This window comes from Rattus norvegicus, chromosome 8, assembly GCF_021556685.1.
Source record: "Rattus norvegicus strain SHRSP/BbbUtx chromosome 8, alternate assembly SHRSP_T2T, whole genome shotgun sequence".
NCBI lineage: Eukaryota > Metazoa > Chordata > Mammalia > Rodentia > Muridae > Rattus > Rattus norvegicus.
The window spans coordinates 51,172,083-51,190,841 of NC_141541.1; the positions used below are offsets into that span (position 1 = coordinate 51,172,083).

Genomic DNA, 18,759 nt, shown 5'->3' on the forward strand with positions numbered 1-18,759 from the left:
TGCTAGTTTGTCATGAGCAATAACTCTCCCAAACACGGGAAAGTTAAATGGTTTTCTGAGATTCGTTTTGATTACATTTTTAATTACATGCATACTTGCTGGAGGGCACCTGCACGTGAGTACCATGGGGCAACTCATCCCCATGGAGCTGGACCTACAATAGGTTAAGAGCCTCCTGATGTGGGTGCTGGGAACTGAACCGGGGTCCTCTACAAGAGCAGTTCACACTCCTAGCCAGAGCCACCTCTCCAGTGAGCAGGAAGCATTATTTATATTTTAACACTAATCTGTTCTACCAGGAAATTACCACTAAGCAAGCACTACAGAGTTACTTCTTAAAATTGAATCGATGGCATACAGGGTGGGTTTTGTTTTTTTTTTTTTTAGCATTTTAAGTAACTTAGACTGAAACAAGCCACTGAGAAGAACAATTTCCAGATGCCTCTTACCATATTACCTCTAAGCTACAATTGCAGCTCTCCACTGACCCCAGTCATACTCTGTCTTCACTTCTGACTAACTTTGACTCAGCAAAGGCTCCAGACTGCATTTCTGTATTCTACTTTTTGATGTACTAAGGGAACTACTTTTGAAAGAATCGCTTTGTGCAGAAGTCTTTCTAAAACATGAGTAATCGTTTGAGTAGCTGATTTGGTCATTGTGTTGTTTATATATGTTTGTTTCATTTGGTGGCTACAATCTCTTACATACATTTTAAAATAAACACGGAGGCAGAGAATATAACTAACTGTTCACCCAGCAAGCCTGAGGCCATCAATTTATCCCCAGCACAAAATTTATAGATACATACACGCACACAGCTACCTATCTAAATCTTTTTTCTAAGAATCTTTCTCTATCTGTAATTTTGGGACTAGAGCTATGCCTGGAGAAAAAAAAATCAAAGAACTCAAAATAACAGTAAAAATAAGTCGGAACTTGCTTCTCTAGAATATGAATCATATAGACTATCACATTTTGTACCAGGAGACCAGCTAAGAATTGTACTAGGAGAGCATGTTGGGCAAAGCTAATAAAATATTGAGAGACAGACTGACATGCAGACAATGGAACCAGAGAAAACATAACTCAGCTAAACAAAGACTAGGTCAGGGGAGGAGAGCCAGAAAGAAAGCAGCCGCTAGCCATGTGAACCACTACAGGCACGCAAGCTCAGGATGGCAGAAAGGCATCACTAGCCTGGTACAGCAAGAATGCACGAGCTACCAGCAGGACTTCAGAGAAAAGAGCAGGAGCTGAAGAGCAGGCCCAGCTTCCTGACTACAAGCCCTATCAGCCTGTTGTTCAGTCTCCTGAGGAAGTGACAAAAGCTTTATTCTCTAGAGATATTTAAAGTCACACAGATAAGGGACCAGGAAGAAAGCATCCTGTAAGAAAAAATACCCTATTCTTTTTTTCTTTTTTTTTTTTTTTTGGTGAAGTTGAGAAGCTGCTAAACAATGGTGAACAGAAAAACATAACATATGTAAAAAGAAATAACTTAAGGTAAAAAACAAAAAACAAAAAACAAACAAACAAAAAAAAGTCAGGCAGTGGTGGTGACCACCTTTAATCCAGAGACAGAGGCAGGCAGATCTCTGACTTTAAGGCCAGCCTGGTCTATACAACAAGTTCCAGAACAGCCAGGGTTACACAGAGAAACCCTGTCTCAAAATAAAATTTATTTAATAAAGTAATAGTAATAATAATAATAATAATAATAATAATGACAGCTTAAATCCAGAAAATCCAGATTAAAGCCTTGAATCTAAAGATTTGCCTAGCACACTAAGCCTTTGGTTTCAGCAGAAGCACAGGTAAATAATAATAATAATAATAATAATAATAATAATAATGTCTGTTATCTCAGTTTTACAAGCTTGACTTGATTATGAGTTGCCTTAAAGTATATATAAATAATGAAAATATGATCTGCCATACATTAAATTTAAAAACATTATAAATATTAAAATTATACTACCATACAATATCACTGTATACATGAAAAATATTTTATTTAAAAGAAGATGAAACAGCTATATCACTATTCTGAAGTCTCCTAATTAGGAGAAGGGATCTTATCTCCATGTAAATTAAATCAACAAATCCAAACTTTAACAGATGAAACAAAATTAAGGTGAGCCTCCTAGTCCTAAAAACAGCACCCAGTCCATTTCTGAGGGCCAAGTGATTATGCAGTAAGACCTATTTGCTCCTGCCTTGCTGGAGGAGGCACCCAGGCACCCAGTTACCGATCTGGAGTCCCAGCCACTAAGCAGCACTTCTAGTAACTGTCAGACAACCACAGCACAAGATCCCTCCAATCACCAGGGAAGAACCATTAAAACATCCTGCTGTGTCTATGACGTAGGATGTTAACATGTTAACACTGCAGTATAAAAATGGGGGGGGAGGGGGGATACTGCAGTGTTAACATGTTAACAACCAGAAATCACTAATGTATTCAGTGATATCATCAGGATAACACACTTTTGTAATGATTTCAAATAAGTGTCCTTTGTCAACTCACAAAATAAATAGAAACACAATGTGTGTTTTAGTTATAGAAAGACTATATAACTCCTTACTTTTTAAAAAGTTACTTTGGATTCTCCATGTTGACTGGCAAAATTGTAGGAGTTCATGTACTATATTACAGGCTTATATGAATCAGGAGTTTATTGTGAACTTAGAAAAGACGAAATATTATAAAGTTGGCACTGGGGGTTGGAGAGAAGGCTCAGTGGTTAAGAGCACTGACTGCTCTTCCAGAGGTCCTGAGTCCAATTCCCAGCAACCACATGGTGGCTCACAACCATCTGTAATGGTATCTGATGCCCTCTTCTGATGTGTCTGAAGACAGCAACCATGTACTTGTATACATAAAATAAATAAGTAAATTTTTAAAAAAAGAAACATGATTTAAAAAAATAAAATAAAGTTGGCACTGTGATACTCCTTATTCTAGGTGTCAAGTCAGTATTTGAAATGGATTCACTTTCAAGAAAATGTTACAAATAATTCAATCTTACAGATAATGACTTATGTTACTTGAAAATACCATAACAACCCTTAAGGGGTAGGTAGGTTGCTTATTTTGATATTAACTAGAAGTACTGTAAGACCACTTTGGCAGACAAAAAGAAACATGACTGATAGATGTACACATGAATAGAAAGCTACGGGCTTCTGTGTTCACTTTAAAGCTACTTAAAAGTCAGCTTAAAGCTAAAATCAGTACTGAGTAAATGCCAACACATCAAAAACTTGAGTCAATCTACAAACCAAAAACAGCAAGAGCTGTAAGCCCCAGACAAAACAAAGTCCACACATCTCAAGGAACATCCTGCTGGCTTCCCCAGCTGTACCACCCTGAAAACTTGCTGTCAACGGAATCTACTCTGGAACCATTCACTGGGTCCATTGAAAAAGCATCCCCTCCTGTATACTTCTGCCACTCTTTGGATAGAAACAAGGCAGAGAGAACTGAAAAGTATTAGGATATTTCAGGGCTAACTATGTCATTAATGCAGAGGGAAAAGCAGCAGTCAGACACTCTTACCACTTTTTTAGTGTTCTGACTTCACAGTAGTTACAAAGCAAGCAACTAGAAAGCATCCATAAAATACTTGATTTAAAGAAGCTTTTCTGGGGCTGGAAAGCTGCCTCGGTGGTTAACAGCACTGGCTGCTCCTCTAGAGGACCCAGGTTCAATTCCCAGCACCCACGTGGCAGCTCACAATTGTCTGTAACTCCAGTTCCAGGGGACCCACCACACTAAGCATACATGTGGCACAGATACCTGTGCATGCATGCAAGCAAAATACCCAAAATAAATAAAATACTCAAAATAAAAATACCCAAAGTAAAATAAATAAATAAAAAATGCTTTTCAGATACACTACATAAAAACACCAGCCTTAGCCCTGTAGTTGCCCGCCTTTAGGCCCAGTAATCTGGAAGCAGAAGCAGGCAGATCTTTTGAGTTCCAGGCCAACCTAATCTACAAAATGAGTCCAAGACAGCCAGGGCCATTCAAAGAAATTGTCTCGAAAATCAACGCCCCCCCCCCCAAAAAAAAGTAAGAGAAAGAAAAAAGAATTCAACTGCAAAATAATAACAGGATGTAACAGAGTTCTGAGTATCCAAAGTGACCAATCAGAGCCTAAACAGAACTGAATTCCATCCCGGCCCCAGCACGTCCCTAACACAAGAATAAAAACCCTTCTTATCTTGTTCAGCCATGTGTCGCCTGCCACAAACTGCAAAACAGAACAACGCCCAAAACCAGCTAGTCTGATTCCCACTGAGGACAGACAGACTCTGTAGTCAGAAGCACCACAATGAAAGAACTCCAACTCACACAGCTGCCCTGGTGGCTCTGCTCACTCTACAGAACAAAGCCACACCACATCTACGGTACTTCAAACTTGAAAGGGTCTCAGAAGAGCTGCACTGGCACTATTAATTTGCCAGCCGTCCTAGAACTGGCAAAATACATCTCCTGCTCACTGAGTCGGTAGGAAGAGATGTACCTGGGGCTGAGAAGAAGCTGGAGTCTACAGGAAGAACTTTGCTAAGGCGTAAGTGTGACTAAACCAGCACTTCCAGATCTCACTTCAACGTACACTCAAACCAGGAGCTATTACTCTCTTAAAGGGAAAGGGCGGATGTATAGTTACAGAGTTAAGTTTAGAAAAGAAAAGAAAAAGTAGTGGTCACTTAGTAATTCTCTTTTAAAAGGGGGGAAAAGACACCAAACTTCATTGCCCGACAGAAAGCAGGATTTCCAACAGTTTTGAAATAAACCTTCCGGGATCTTACTTTACATGGCTCAGCTGTCTGAGGCAACATAGTAGAGGTTTATGATGAAGAGTTATTTGGGCCTAAGCCCCACAAAGCATTAATGTATTTAGACTGCTCCCCTTCACCAATACAACTTGTTCCCCTGTGTTAAAAGATGAAAGACTTAAGCTCGGCAGCGGTGGCACATGCCTTTGATCTCAGCACTTAGAAGGCAGAAGCAGGTAGATCTCTGGGTTCAAGGCCAGCCTAGTCTACAGACAGAAGAACAGCCAGGGCTACACAGAGAAACCCTGTCTTGGGGAAAGGGAGGCAGATCCAACGCTTGACTCCATAGAATGTGCGTCCACCATTCTCACATAAATATCTAAGAGCAAGAATCCAGCAGGGAGGTAGCCCACCTCTTCAAGAGGCTTAGGCAGGAGGAGGACTGCCATGCTACAAGTAACACACAGCAAAGCCTTAAGAAGGGGGGATGGGGATGGGTAAGAGGTGGCACAACGGTTAGGAGCACACACTGTTCTTGCTGTGGTCAGAGGACCCAAGTTAGATATTCAGCACCCAGGGTAGGCAAGCTCACAACCACCCATGGAATCCTAAAGCCTCTTCTAGCCTCTGAAGGCATCTGCACTCAGGTGCACATACCTGCACACTCAGACACATGACCAATAAAACAGACAGGGATTTGTTTTTTAAGACTTACTTTTGTACTTTTACTTCTGCAATGTTTACTAACGAACTGTTTAACAGCGAATCAAGTTATTAAAAAGCAAAAGACCCAAATGTCAATGTTTATGTCCAACGTATTTATATACGAGAACAAAAATCCCCCAGAAACAAAGCTAGGGAGGGAAAAAAAAAAAAAACAATCCTTCCATGGGTGCTTTTGTATGACTTTTGTGTGGAATGATTCGATGACTCTAAATTCTGTTTTCTACAAATTAAACTCTGCAACATCTTAATAAAAACCAGGACTGCCATCAGCTTCTGGTAAGTCTGCTTAACTATAGGCTCAACTGACAGACAAGAACTAAGTGAACCAGCAGAGCGGTTATCTGGACACCTGCGAGTGATTTCTCAGAAGCGGGACATCTCGAAAGGAGAGGGAGTAGGGTGGCAGGAAGACCCGTGCCAACTGTCTCTATACAGAAGTGAACTATATTAGCAGGAAAACTGAAATGAAATCCTGCCCAACAAAGTACACAAAAGGCAAACATAAGTCCTTTAAATATTTAGGGGCATCTTTTAGGTGAACACTCATGTGACACTGGAAAGCATCAACAGGAAAAGGAAGTTCTGTCTCTGGAGAAGCTGTTATGGTATGATAATGGAATTTGGCCCTTTAAAAATCAACAAATGAGACGCACAATTGGGTGAGCCTCTCTCATTAGGAAACTGAACTGCTCCCCGCAGGAGCACTAACGTCGCTCTTGAAGACATTTGGCCTTCTGCTCCAATTATCTGCTTTTTTGTTTTGTTTTGTTTTGTTTTGTGACAACGATTTGAAGGTTGACATAAAGAAGCAGGATAAAATTTGGAAGTAATATGCAATGTCATAATTAAGTCGAGAAATAAAAATATGCTAAAGGAACCAACTTGCTTTCACTGAAAAGAACTCAGATCTCTTAAGTCAAAGAAGTACACTTGGACTACATGCTCTACATGCAACACCTTGTCAGGATCCACCTGCCATACCTAAACCAGACCTAGGGCTTACATCTTTAAATGCTAGGGCTTCTGGAAGATGAAATGTAAAAAAAAAAAAAAAAAAAGGAATAATTAGAAGCAGGCCCCATGATTTTCCCTCATTTCCTTTAGCTCCTGGAAACTGTCCCCAGCAAGAACCCGTGATTTACTGGTAATGTCAACATTCTGGAAAATTAGGTAATTAATAATTAAACACTGTGCAGGTCAACACGTAAAAAGAGATCAGAGTCACCAATCGCCATGCAGCAGGATATAAGTCCACAGACAGAAACTCCTAAAAGTTTGAGGCTAGAACTACCACAGGAATCAACCCGATCATGCACCGATCCCCACCGACCTCAGGCACTGACCTTCACCCAAAATGACCTCCCTCTGGTTCCAAAATGAGTACACGATCTTAATGCACCCGACCAAAAAAAAAAAAAAAAAAAAAAAAAAAAAAAAAAAAAACACAATCATGGTTTCCCTTCATTTCCTCTGGGAATATGGGGGAAAGTTTCTCTCCCGAAAAACTGCATTTCCAAATTCAATCAACCGGATAACTTGGCAGCAACCCTAGACTAATTGCACAGCTCCGAAACAACCCTCTTTCCTATGCCTGTCAATTGCACTAGCTGAAGGCAGACCTGCAATCACCGACTCCCCTGCTGCGTGGGGCCGAATCCAGGAAAGGTTAGCAACGGAGGAACTTCATACCCACCTGTCCGTGATAGTAGACTGTGTGCCACTCATTGGGGCCCTTGGCGAGAGGTCTTCTTTTTATCCAACTTGCATTTTACAGTAACACCTCCACACCCCACCCCCAGTACTCTGGGATCAGGCCCAATTTCGGCAGGGACACAAAAGTCCAACTCAAAACTCCATTCAGTCATCTAGAACATCCGATTGCAAAGGGTCAAGGAAAGGGGATGCGGGTTGAAGCAAAACAAGTTATCTCCCCAAACAAACCGAGCAAGTCGGCCACAAGGCGAGCTCAAGAACTAAGAAGGATCCTCAGGAAGGCACCGGGAGAAAACTTCGTCACAGAGGGAAGTCGCGAGCCGTAGGAAGGGAACCCGGATCCCTCCGGGGCTGGGGCAGAATAGGCTCGAGGACGGGCGTCGGCTCCTGTCCCGAGTCGGCGGGGCCCGGCCCTCGGGTCCCGGCTCTATCTGGGGCTGCCGGCCGCTCGTGGCCGCAACCTCCGCCGCGTCTCGCGCCGTCCCGCGCCGGGCTCGCGCCGCCCCATGTCCCCCGACCGAAGGCCCTGAGCTGCTCCGCGCCGCCCCCACCCGGCTCCGGCCGCCTCGCTGACAGGGACCCTGTCTCAGCGCCCGGGGCAGCTCCCCATCCCTCGGAGGCCCCCGCGTTTCTTCCGCAGTGGCACGGCGGCTCCTCCCCGACGCTCTGGTAGGCGGCGGCTCCCGCGAGGAGCGGGAGGTCCCGGCCCGGCCCGGAAGCCCAGCCCCCGAGCAGCGGGGGCAGCGGCGGAGGATCGGTGCGCAGGGCCGCTCGCCCGGTTTTAGGGGCACTCGCGGGAGCGCGCACAGGGCGGAGGGGGCCGCCGGCGGTGACGAGCCTTGCGACTGCTGCGGGCGCGCGCGCGGGTTCCGGTTCCGGTTCTGTCCCCTCGGCCCAGCGCGACTGGAGCGCGCCTAGCCGTCCCCTCCCCCACCTACTTTTTGGGCCCTTCTCCCTGGGACTTCGGGAAGCCGCTTCACGCGGGATCCCTCCGCTTCCCGGACTCTCCAAACTTGCGCGGATGCTTCCGCGCAGCACTGTCGCGGGGGATAGAGGGGAGCGAAAAAGTAGTTCTGTGTGGGGAAGCGGGTGGCTTCTTCCTCCGCCACCAACCCCTGCCTTCATGATCCTTGAATGCTCTCGAGGTGCAGTCAACAGTATAGGTTCCACTCGGGACAGCGGAGGAGCCATTCCACAATCTCGAGGAGTTCACGTCTAGAGGGTCTTCGGGAACTCCCCGCCCCTCTTGTGCTGGAAACTTTTATTCTTTAAGAGAATGTATTCGTTCCCGGTGTCAAATGCTTTTGATGACTGCATACAAGTCCAAGTCCACCGGCCCCGACAGTGTTAGGCAAACCAGCACACACACACACACACACACACACACACACACACACACACACACACACACAGGTTTGGGGATGGGACACTCACCTGGGGCACCTGCTGGCCTCGCCCCGCAGAAAGGAGAAGGGGGTGGCAGATAGCCAGAAAAGGCTGTAGAGAAAGGATCTGGGCCCACACTTGAGTCAGGAGTTCTTGATATAAATATTGCTTTTAGGCTGTTTTGCCTTGGCATAATGAACTGTATTATTTGCCAAATTGAGAAAGCATGGTGCTTTCCACGGCAAGTTAATAAACTTGTTGTGAAAAGAGGTGGAAGAAGAAATACATCTGTCCGGTAAATAGCACTGGGGATCCCTTTGAAGAGTTCCCAAATGTTTTCCGGTTTCTTTTTCGATGGGGGTAAAGACATTCAGCTAACCATGTAGTTTTACGATTGAATAAATCTGTCCCTGAGGAAATGAAATAGCACGACACAATATAATTCTCCAATTCTGACTGTAAACATCAAGCGGCTATTCCTTTTATACATCAGACTTCTGAGCTTTAATTCCTTTTATACATCAGACTTCTGAGCTTCAATTCGTGTAGGTGGGAAGAGTCTTCGGCCATTTTGTGGGAATCAAATCTAATAAACAGTGGGTGTGGAGAGGAAACAATTACCTCTTAATAACGCTGTTTCTAAGCCATTCCACAACAGTTTGCAAAAGGATCGGATCATCATCCCTGAATAGATGCACGAGCTCTAGGTGACGTTAGAACGGGGTAAAAGGAGGGAAAGACAAACAGAAGCCTGAAATGACTCCCTTGCTGGATTTTTTTTTTTTTTTAAGTTCGGGGCACGGCCAGCTAATTTTGTAATGTTTATTTTTGGAAAGAATAGAAGCAGATTGGAGTTCCAAGCCACTTTCCTAATGATCAGACCTGGACACGTTGCCATCTGCTGGTAAATCCCAACATGGCAATTCTAGCCTGAAGAAGACTCCACTTGTCTTCAACCTATGGTTGGAAAGGGTTCCATATATATCTATAGACAATAAACAAAATAAACCCTTATCCCCAAGCTTCCTCCAGTTGTCTTGAGTGTGCTGTCCTCCTCCCCCTGTCCTAATAATGTCACAGTGCAAGTGTCAAGTGAATGGGGTCCGATGACTCATCAAATCATGAATTTTAAAAATAAGTTCCCATCTTCCTTTCCAGTCCGCCTCAATGCTCGAGCTTCAGGAACGAAACAAACTGGGAACACTTCCTAATTCACCTTCTCTTCCTTGCATACAAAACCTTTTGGCAAGCTGTTTTCAACATCTTTCCAAATTTAGCAGGCCCGAGGTTCTAGCTGTGCGCCAAGAAGACGTTTTGCTGCAGGAAAGTTTTCAGAAGATGGTCAGCAAAGGATTAAGTACTGTTGCAATGACGAAAGTCTCTGATCACTCACGGGGCTCTGATTTTTTTTTTTTTAATATCCTGATGAAAGGCTCGTTATGACTGCACCACTAAGAGTCTGCCTGTGGAATGCCTTCCGTAGAGCCAAGCAAACCAAGCCCCCTTCATTAAGTCATTCATAGCCCTTTCCCTAGGAAGGTGGCACCAGTGACCCATTGCCTGGACATGGGGTTTCCAATGGAACATCCTTGTGGTTACCTCTGTCCTCTTATTCACTGTTTCAGTGTGCTTACTAAGGACCTGCTGTGTCCAGGACTGTACTAAGCATTAGAAATCTGCTGCCTAGGCTGGAGAGATGGCTCAGTGGTTAAGAGCACTGACTGCTCTTCCAGAGGTCCTGAGTTCAAATCCCAGCAACCACATGGTGGCTCACAACCATCTGTAATGAGATCTGATGCCCTCTTCTGGTGTGTCTGAAAACAACTACAAGTGTACTTATAGAATAAATAAATCTTTAAAAAAAAAAAAAAGAAAGAAAGAAATCTGCTGCCTAACTGGGTATGGTAGCTTACACCCTTACTCCCAGCACTTGGGAAGCTGAGGTAGGAGGATTACTTGTGAGTTTGGAGGCAGGCTACATAGTGAGTTTCAGGCCAGCCTGTGCTACAGAGTAAAGCCCTGTCTCAAAAAGGGGGAGTAGGAATGAGGACATAGATCAGTGGTACTTATCTAGCATGCCTGGAACACTGGGGGTGTGGGGGGAAGCAACTGCTCAAACAGGTGGTAAATATTATTCTTCCTCTTTTAGGCAAACTATTTTCTGTGTTGATTATTATCTTCTATATAAAAAGTAGTAATGATTTAATGCTAAAGAGCAGGTGACTGTCACCACTAAGTATGAATAGGTGTCAACATTTCTACAAACCAGAGGCTTTTCTCCTTGGCAAAAACCACACCAAAGACACAAAGGTAGACTCCAGGTTTGTATAAAGTTATTTTATTTTTATAAAATTTAGTACAAATCGTATTGAAATATAAATCCTTCTTGAACAATATCAGGGATGATTACACAGTAATTCAAATGCAAGTTAAGTGTTCCCTTTTGTGTCTGGGGACACATCACACACTAATCTGCCCTTCCTTTACCTGTGTCTGTAAAAAACAGGCAGTCTCTTAACTGCTGAGTCATCTCCACGGGGTTTTAAATCTGTGAATTTCCTCATAGTTACTAACTAGAACATCAAGAAGAGCTGAAATGAGGAATTCCTCCCCACTTACCACTTGTTCAGGTGTCTTGTTATCAAAAAATAAATTAAAAAAAAAAACCCTACAAGCATTTCCTTGAGTTTGCCTCAAATAGAAAGATCTACAATCCTTTACTTCTGAGGAGGGAGGGAGAAAGGGGCCGGTATTAGATTAAGCCTGCTCACTTGTCTGGTCTGGAGCAGGTTACATGGTGCCAAAATACAAAAGCCAGTTTTGTTTTGTTGTTTCTTTATGCCCGTGTGCCAAGCCACTCTTTTTGGCTATGCTTTTGCTGAAATCAGCATTCCCCAGTTTCCAGTTCTGCCCCCAATTTTGCTGGAAAGGAACACACCACCAGCATATGTCAGAGAAAGGGGGACATGGTGCTATCTGTTCAGAAAACAAAAACAAGGGGTCGACAGCTAAAAGACACCTCTTTAGCTATATGACTGTCACCTCAAAGGTCCCGTTGTTAAAGTACCTTTCCATTTGCAAGAATGTCTGTGTCTCCAACCTCCCCCATGACTGGTTTCTGTAGCTAATACCACTCACTGGGTTAGTGTCTCCAGTGACCATACTGGACACTGACATCACTCGCTAACCTTTAACCTTGCTCCTTCAGTAGCACCATTTCCTGGCTTACCACCTGAACTAACCAGTCACCACTGATCTAAATAACATGGTAAAGATAGCAAATACATTAGCAAATAATACTCTTTTTTTTTCCACATTAAAGCCCTACACTGGATGGAGCTAGACATAGTGGCACAGGACTGTAATCCTAGCATTGAGGAGGTTTAAGCAGGAGAACAGAGTTCAAGGCTAGCCTGAACTATACAAGCAAGACCACATCTCAGGAGAAGGGAAAAGTTGATTAAAAAAAAAGGGGGGGGGGGTAATCTAAAACAAAGAAAAAGGAAGAAAAGAGGGAGGGAGAGGAAGAAGGAGGGAAGGTAGGAAGGAAATAGCCTGAGGCCAATACATACATTAAAATCTTTGGTTCTAGTTTGCAGTATGTACCAGGAGCTGAAACCTGAACTCCATCTCAAGTACAGTGGAATCCACATGGTAAATCCCCGTGGAATTTAGCCATGGCCTCTCATGCCTAGCAGATTAATTCACAAAAGCCCTGAGAACTGGCATACTTTTCCTGGTAGGGCAGAACCCGTACAACTGGACCACGTAAATCTAAATCTACCCACACCTCATTCATCTGGCACCCAAAGCGCCAGCTCTACACTTTTCGTGCACACACAGTTGAAGAAGGAATCCTAAGCTGCTATCCTTGCAAAAGCCTGCTTATAACGTTGTAACGTTGTTTGTAACGTTGTAACGTTAGGATTGCCTTACTGCTCCTAAACTGTTTCCAAAACAACAGTATGGCTTCTGCCAAATGACTGCTTTGGGGAATCTTGAATCTTGCCTTCTGCTACTTGGAAGGTGCCTACATGACCTATTGCCATAAAAGCTCCGGACTCCGAGTGTTTGATGACTTTCATGTGTGTCGTCATGAATCACTCCCGTATATCCAAGCAGGAGACTTTAGAGACTGGTGCTTAGATCCCACAAGCTTTGACAAAGGTTCCTTTTCCCTTTGCTGAGTCGTCTCTGTATCCTGTCATTGTCCTAGATCAAAGCCCCGAGTCTTCTTGATGAATCATGGAAGCCAAGGGTGCCCTTGGGAAAAGCCAAGGGTGTCCTCGGGAACCTCTGTCACAGTCCGTGAAGGGAGGCCCAGTGGGAAGTTCCTGCCTTTGCTAGTTTCCCTCCCACCTCTCTGCCCTTCTTGGCATAACAGCTCCAATTCACAGATGCTTGGATGCCTAACCCGTGTCCCTTTCTGAGAGTCCCTCCCTTTACAGTACATGGGATGAATATACTTAAAATATCTCCCGGAACTCCGGAGTAGGTGTGAGGAAGGAGTTATTTCCAAGAACAAGAAACAGCACTGATTTGACTCAACAAGGCCTCCCATGAACATAGGGACCCAAAAACAACAGACAACGGTCATCACTATATAGTCCCGCCCACTTGTCAATCATCGCTGAGGGGGAGGTATTTCAAGACAACATGCGCTTAGCCTGGAAACTGACTGAAGTGATGAGCATCACCTTTAGCCCTTTTTCAAAACCTACGTGCTCTCTCTACTAAGCTCACTTTTCAAGCCCTATAATAAGCTCAGTTCTGTTTCTGACCCTGGTCCCATGGCCAGTTCAACACAACCCATTGACTAGGAACAAGCCTTAGCTAGTGTGTCTTGAGATGCCCATTGTGTCTTAGCTGGCGCTCCTCATTCCGTCTGCTTCTCCACGCATGGTACTTCTTGACGCTTTTCTTCCACGCAAAGCGCCAGATGCTAACCATGAAGCACCAGGACACAGCGTACATCGCCACTCCCCCAACCTTCACAAACCACCTGGGTGTGGGTGAGACCATTTCACAGAAAAGGAGATGAGCACCTACACCGATCCTCACACCCGTGAACAGGGCCACAAAGAGGAAGTCCACTACGTCCCCTGTGAAACTGTGATAGTGGCCAGTTTCCCGGAGAAACCATCGCATCTGGAGCAGCGGGTTGGTGATCTCACTTCCAAAGAGAACGGCGTTGACCTCTGTGCCAGACTCCCCAAGCGCTAGGGCCATGATGATCCCCAAGATGCTCAGTGTATGATGAGCCAGCATCAGGGCGCCCTCAGACTGGAAATAGATGCACCAGCCCAAGTCGAAGATGAAGTAGCCCAAGGTAAGACACAGAACGTGAACTTGGAGAGGTGTGTTCGGTGAGCCTGAAACAGATCAAGACAGAAGACAGCATGACTAGGAACTGGGCTACCTCCGCCACTGTCTCTCAAACTTTTCTGAACCACTGAAGAGGCCAAAAAGCAGTGACTGGATCAGGCTTTTAAAAATGATAACAATAAAACAAAATCTGAAACCTAGACTTGTGGTCTCAGCACTTGGGTGGTGATCAGGGCAAGGCCAGCCTGGGCTACACAGGGAGTCAGGGCTAGCCTGGGTTACATGAGAGCCCACCTCCAAAAGACAAACAAACAAACTTAGCATCTAAAATGGTGGTCTTTTTTGTTTTGCTTTTATTTCTGCTTTACGAGACAGGGTCTTCCTGCTATTTGATATGTAACTAAAGCCAGCCTGGTCTCCCTGGTTCAGCCTCCAAGGCTGTGGATGACAGACAGGGAATATAGAGTAAACTCAAAGCAAGCCTGGGCAGTGTCAAAAGAATATCAGGAAAAATAATAAAATAGTAATAAAATCTCAAAGACTTCAATGAGTGATTCGATTGTTCAACCACAGCATCCTTCCTATAGAAGACCATAAAATACTTACTTTTTGTCTCAGTGAATATTTTAACTCCCTCCTTTTTAACCAGCCATTGGTCTGTTTCCAGACCCTTTGGCCACTCTGTCACGCACGTCTGATTCATTCATTAACCTAGAGAACTAGGTTATTGGACACTAGCAGCTGTAACCCATCCTAAAAGTAGACTCCGGAGAGAACTTCCAAAGTAGAGTGTCCTCCTGCCCAAGAACATGCAGTACGAAGACCTGACATATTTGGAACTCGGGCTACAAAACAAGAACCTGCCTCAAAACGGGGGTGGGAGGGGGATCAACAACGGAGTCGTACAAGCTTATGATCCCAGCTACCCAGCAGGCTGAAGCAGGAGGATTATAAATTCAAGGCCAGCTTTGACTATAGAGTGGGTAGCCAGGCCAGCCTGGTCAACTTAGTGAGACCCTCTCAACAAACAGATTTATAGATACATAGATGATAGATAGAAAGATAGATAGAAAGATAGATAGATAGATAGATAGGAAAACAGAGAAGAGATCAGATTCACAGCCCAGTGATAGAACACTTGCTTAACATGTTCAGCCCTAGGTTCAATCCCCAGTAAAAAAAAAAAAAAAAAGCAGGGGGAGGGGCAAGAAAAAAAAAAAAAACAGCAGCACAAAAGGGTTATGAAAAACAGAACCTAGACTTGCATAACCCAAAGTTGACAATGAAGAAGACAGCGATACAAATTATTAGAATGGGAATTATTCTTTAATGTTTCACAAATCTATTTTTTATTTCAAGTCCCTAAATCATAAATCCCTTAGGAAACATCTCTAATGCCCCTTCTACCTACCTGGGTGGGTAAAAGGCCAAGGACCATCGATGAAGCCAATGTAAGCAGACAGGCCTATAGAGAGGATTCCGTGGGTGAAGGTCACAAGCCGACAGCTCCACTCACAGCTTCGGTGCTTATTCAGGCCGCAGAGAGACGTATAGAGGGAGAGCCAGCCACCCAGGCTGCACAGCACCTGCACACACAGACCTACTGCCATCCTACGACAGAAGAGGCCAAAACCAAGAGAACAAAGAATGTATCCAAGAAAACAGCAGCAGCCCACTTTGTGCACATGCCCAAACTGCTACTATAAAATGATATAAAGACAGGTCCTGAACTGAAACCCTTCACTACCTATGAATCCAAGACTTCTACACAAATGTGGCTGCTGTGCTTCTAACTCCAAGCCCGCAAGGACTCAGTGCCGGCACCTGTGACTTGGAAACCGGCAACTGTCCTCTGAATCACTACGCTAACTCCACACTCAACTAATGATTACCAAATGACCAAGTATCTATCAATAATAACCTTCTGGAGATTACCCACTTTGGACGGTGATATGCATGGTCTCTGAAGCACACGTATCTGATAATGCACTCCCACTTCACAAATCCCAGCACTAGCCAGGCATACTGAGCCTATAATCCCAGCTACTGAGGAGGCTGAGTTGAGAGGATATCAAGTTGAAAGTCAGTTTAGTCTACCTAGCATGCTCAAGGCCAGCCTAAGTTGTTTACAGAAGCCATGCCTTTCACACGTAATACCTTAGGTTCAATCCCCAAGATCCCAGGATCACACACACACACACACACACACACACACACACACACACACACAGAGGAGTGAAGACAGCTCAGTTCATAATCATGACAACCAGAGTTCAAGCCCCAAATCCATGTAAAAAGCCAAGCACAGTAGTGCATGCTGGTGACCTCAGTGCTGGGGAGATAGAGACAGATGAATTCTTGCTGAGAAACCCTATCTCAAAAGCCAAGGTAGACAGGGAGTGAGGAATACCGTCAGGGATTGACCTCTGACAAAACTCTCTCTCTCTGTCTCTTTCTCTCTCTGTCTCTCTGTCTCTCTGTCTCTCTCTCTGTCTCTCTCTCTCTCTGTCTCTCTCTCTCTCTCTCTCTCACACACACACACACACACACACACACACACACACACACACACACACACATAAAACCAAATAAATAAAATACCACTTTGGTTTCTGCTAGAAGTCACATGACACCAGGCATTTTAATGTGGTTAAGCTGAAACTAAATTTGGCTGAGGCTTGGATTTGGGTCGTAGGTTTATCAGTCAAAATCAAAACTTGAGACAAGGATAAACAGAGAGCCAAACAAAGACTCCAGACATCTTGGAAGGCATCCCAACTCTATTATTTATCAACAAGGAAGCAAAAGGATTTATAAGTAAATGTTGAGATACGAAAATACCCTTAAGACAATTAGGCAGTTAAAAGAGAAGCAAAGTAGCTGGTAAATGCCTATAAGCCCAGCATCGGGGCAGCAGAGGCAGGAGGATCGCCTAGAGGAGCAGCTCAGCCCGGTCAACACAGAGTTCCAGGCCTGACAGGGCTACACAGTAAGACCTTGTTTCAAAACGACAGACAGACAGACTAAAGTCAGAAAGCTTACATTTTAGAATTTTTGCTTATACATCTAAGCAGTAATCAACACTGAGTAACTTTAGACATACAGAAGAGACTCCAAAAAGGACCAGCACGTCATTGTTAATATACATTAGCTCCTTTGTTGGGAGTACAAATAAGAAAAGAAATCCCAAACACGTCAAGTACGCTTCTCATCTCTGCAGGAATTCTCTGCATGGCTGCACTTCACCGCTCACCCTTTTCTGACAAATGCAGACCAACACCCCTCAATACAAGAGCCACTCCCAGGAATGTTATCCAGAGAGGGTTTGGGCAAAGGGCAAGTTTTGTCCAGCTTTCATGAGAAATCAGGTTCCCATTCAAGAAAACAGTAGGTGTCCATAGGAAACCTGTAAGTGGGGAAATCTCTTTAACCTGAAGAATGTGTTTAAACTAAAATTCGGGAGCAGGAAAAAAAAAAAAAAGGTCAGTTCAGTTCTAAGACAGATTTTCAGAAACTTCTAGGCCAATCTTCAGAGTAAAGGCCAGACATACAAAGTACCCGAGTGAAAAGCGCTGTCCCTCTTACTTCCTTTCAAAGGCCAGGGTCACTGGCCAGTAAGGCGGATCAGCTGATTGGGACTCGGTGATTAGTATTTTTAGAGTCCTCTTCCCTGAATCCTAATTCCCTGGCCCAAGAGAGAAAACAGTAGCCCATTTACAAACACTCCAGTAAAAAAGCAAGCATTTGTAAACGGCAGACACAGCTCTGTGACCTTGAGCCTGCGAGTCTGGTGTGGGGTCTGGGAGGTTCCCAGGCCCTCGAAGCTCGGTGCCCAGGCTCCCCCGTCCCGGAGAGCTGCAGCGCTGGGCGGGAGCCTGGCTCCGGGCCTCGGGCGAGCTGCAGCCCGGGACTCAGAGCCAGCAGCAAGGTCGCATCCCCCGGCGGGACGTGCCCAACTCCTCGACCACGCCCGACTTCTAACCCGGATCGCCCCATCCTGGACCGCTATCTAGGCATCCAGCCGGGTGGCCAAAGCTTGGCGCAGAGAGGCCCCGGCGCCCTGGGGCAGAGAAGCCCGAGCGCACCTGGCCGCCCGCCCGCTCCTTCCCCGCCTGCGCCAAGGGCAGGCCGGTGCCCATCCCTCCGGCGAACGCTGTTACCTGGCGGAGCGCACCGGGAAGCCTCCGGCGCCCGGGCGCCCACAGCCCAGGGCCCGGATCGCAGCGACAGGAAGCTGTAGAGGGAGGGGGGAGACGAGGTAGTGACGGCGGCGGAGGAGGAGCCGGGGGTCTAGGGGCACCTGCTGGCTGGGAGGACAGAGCGCAGAACGGATGCTGGGCGAAGGAAAGAAGCGAGATGGAGGGTCCTACTTTGGATAGGGAAGGGAAGGATGATCTGTTGCGTTTGTTTGTTGTCTGTTTAAATCACCGTAGGGCTATAGATGTGGAGAGCGTCTGGCTTCTTAGTGGTTGAACGTTAGCCCAACACGTAAGGCCCTGGATTCAACCCCCAGTATTCTATCGCAGTAAATCCTGATCCACTCAGCCATCTGTGAGATGAAACAGGGTCTTCACTAAGCGTGTACTGCGCACCTTCTAAGAACGTCTTTGATCTCCCACTTAAATCTGAAGAGTGAAACAAGCACACTGAGTGTCAGAAAAGTACTTAGGCCTGGGAATTACGTTGCTCTCTTTTTAGCACTGTCCCTAACTAAGCATAAACATGAGGATTAAGACTAAGGGGCTGGAGAGATAGCTCAACAATTAAGAGCCTTGGCAGCTCTTGCACAAAACTATAGAGTTCCGCGTCCTGCACCCA

General features: G+C 45.2%; 2 protein-coding genes across 3 annotated transcripts in view; both read right to left on the bottom strand.

Annotated features, from left to right (window-relative positions):
• Arhgef12 (Rho guanine nucleotide exchange factor 12) overlaps positions 1–8,037 on the bottom strand; it is a 125,939-nt gene extending 117,902 nt beyond the window's left edge. Inside the window, exon 1 of one of the 2 annotated variants that reach the window (XM_087563087.1) lies at positions 7,211–8,037. In XM_087563087.1, the coding sequence (XP_087419213.1) occupies positions 7,211–7,242 (32 nt within the window). In that variant the 5' untranslated portion in view covers positions 7,243–8,037. 2 annotated transcript variants of the gene reach the window in all.
• Positions 8,038–13,315: 5,278 nt separating this feature from the next.
• Tlcd5 (TLC domain containing 5) lies at positions 13,316–18,175 on the bottom strand. Its single transcript, NM_001108136.1, is given in 3 exon segments — positions 13,316–13,988; positions 15,353–15,552; positions 18,102–18,175. Coding segments are annotated over 2 exon segments (738 nt in total). The 5' UTR covers position 15,552; positions 18,102–18,175; the 3' UTR covers positions 13,316–13,449.
• Between the last annotated feature and the right edge of the window lie 584 nt (positions 18,176–18,759).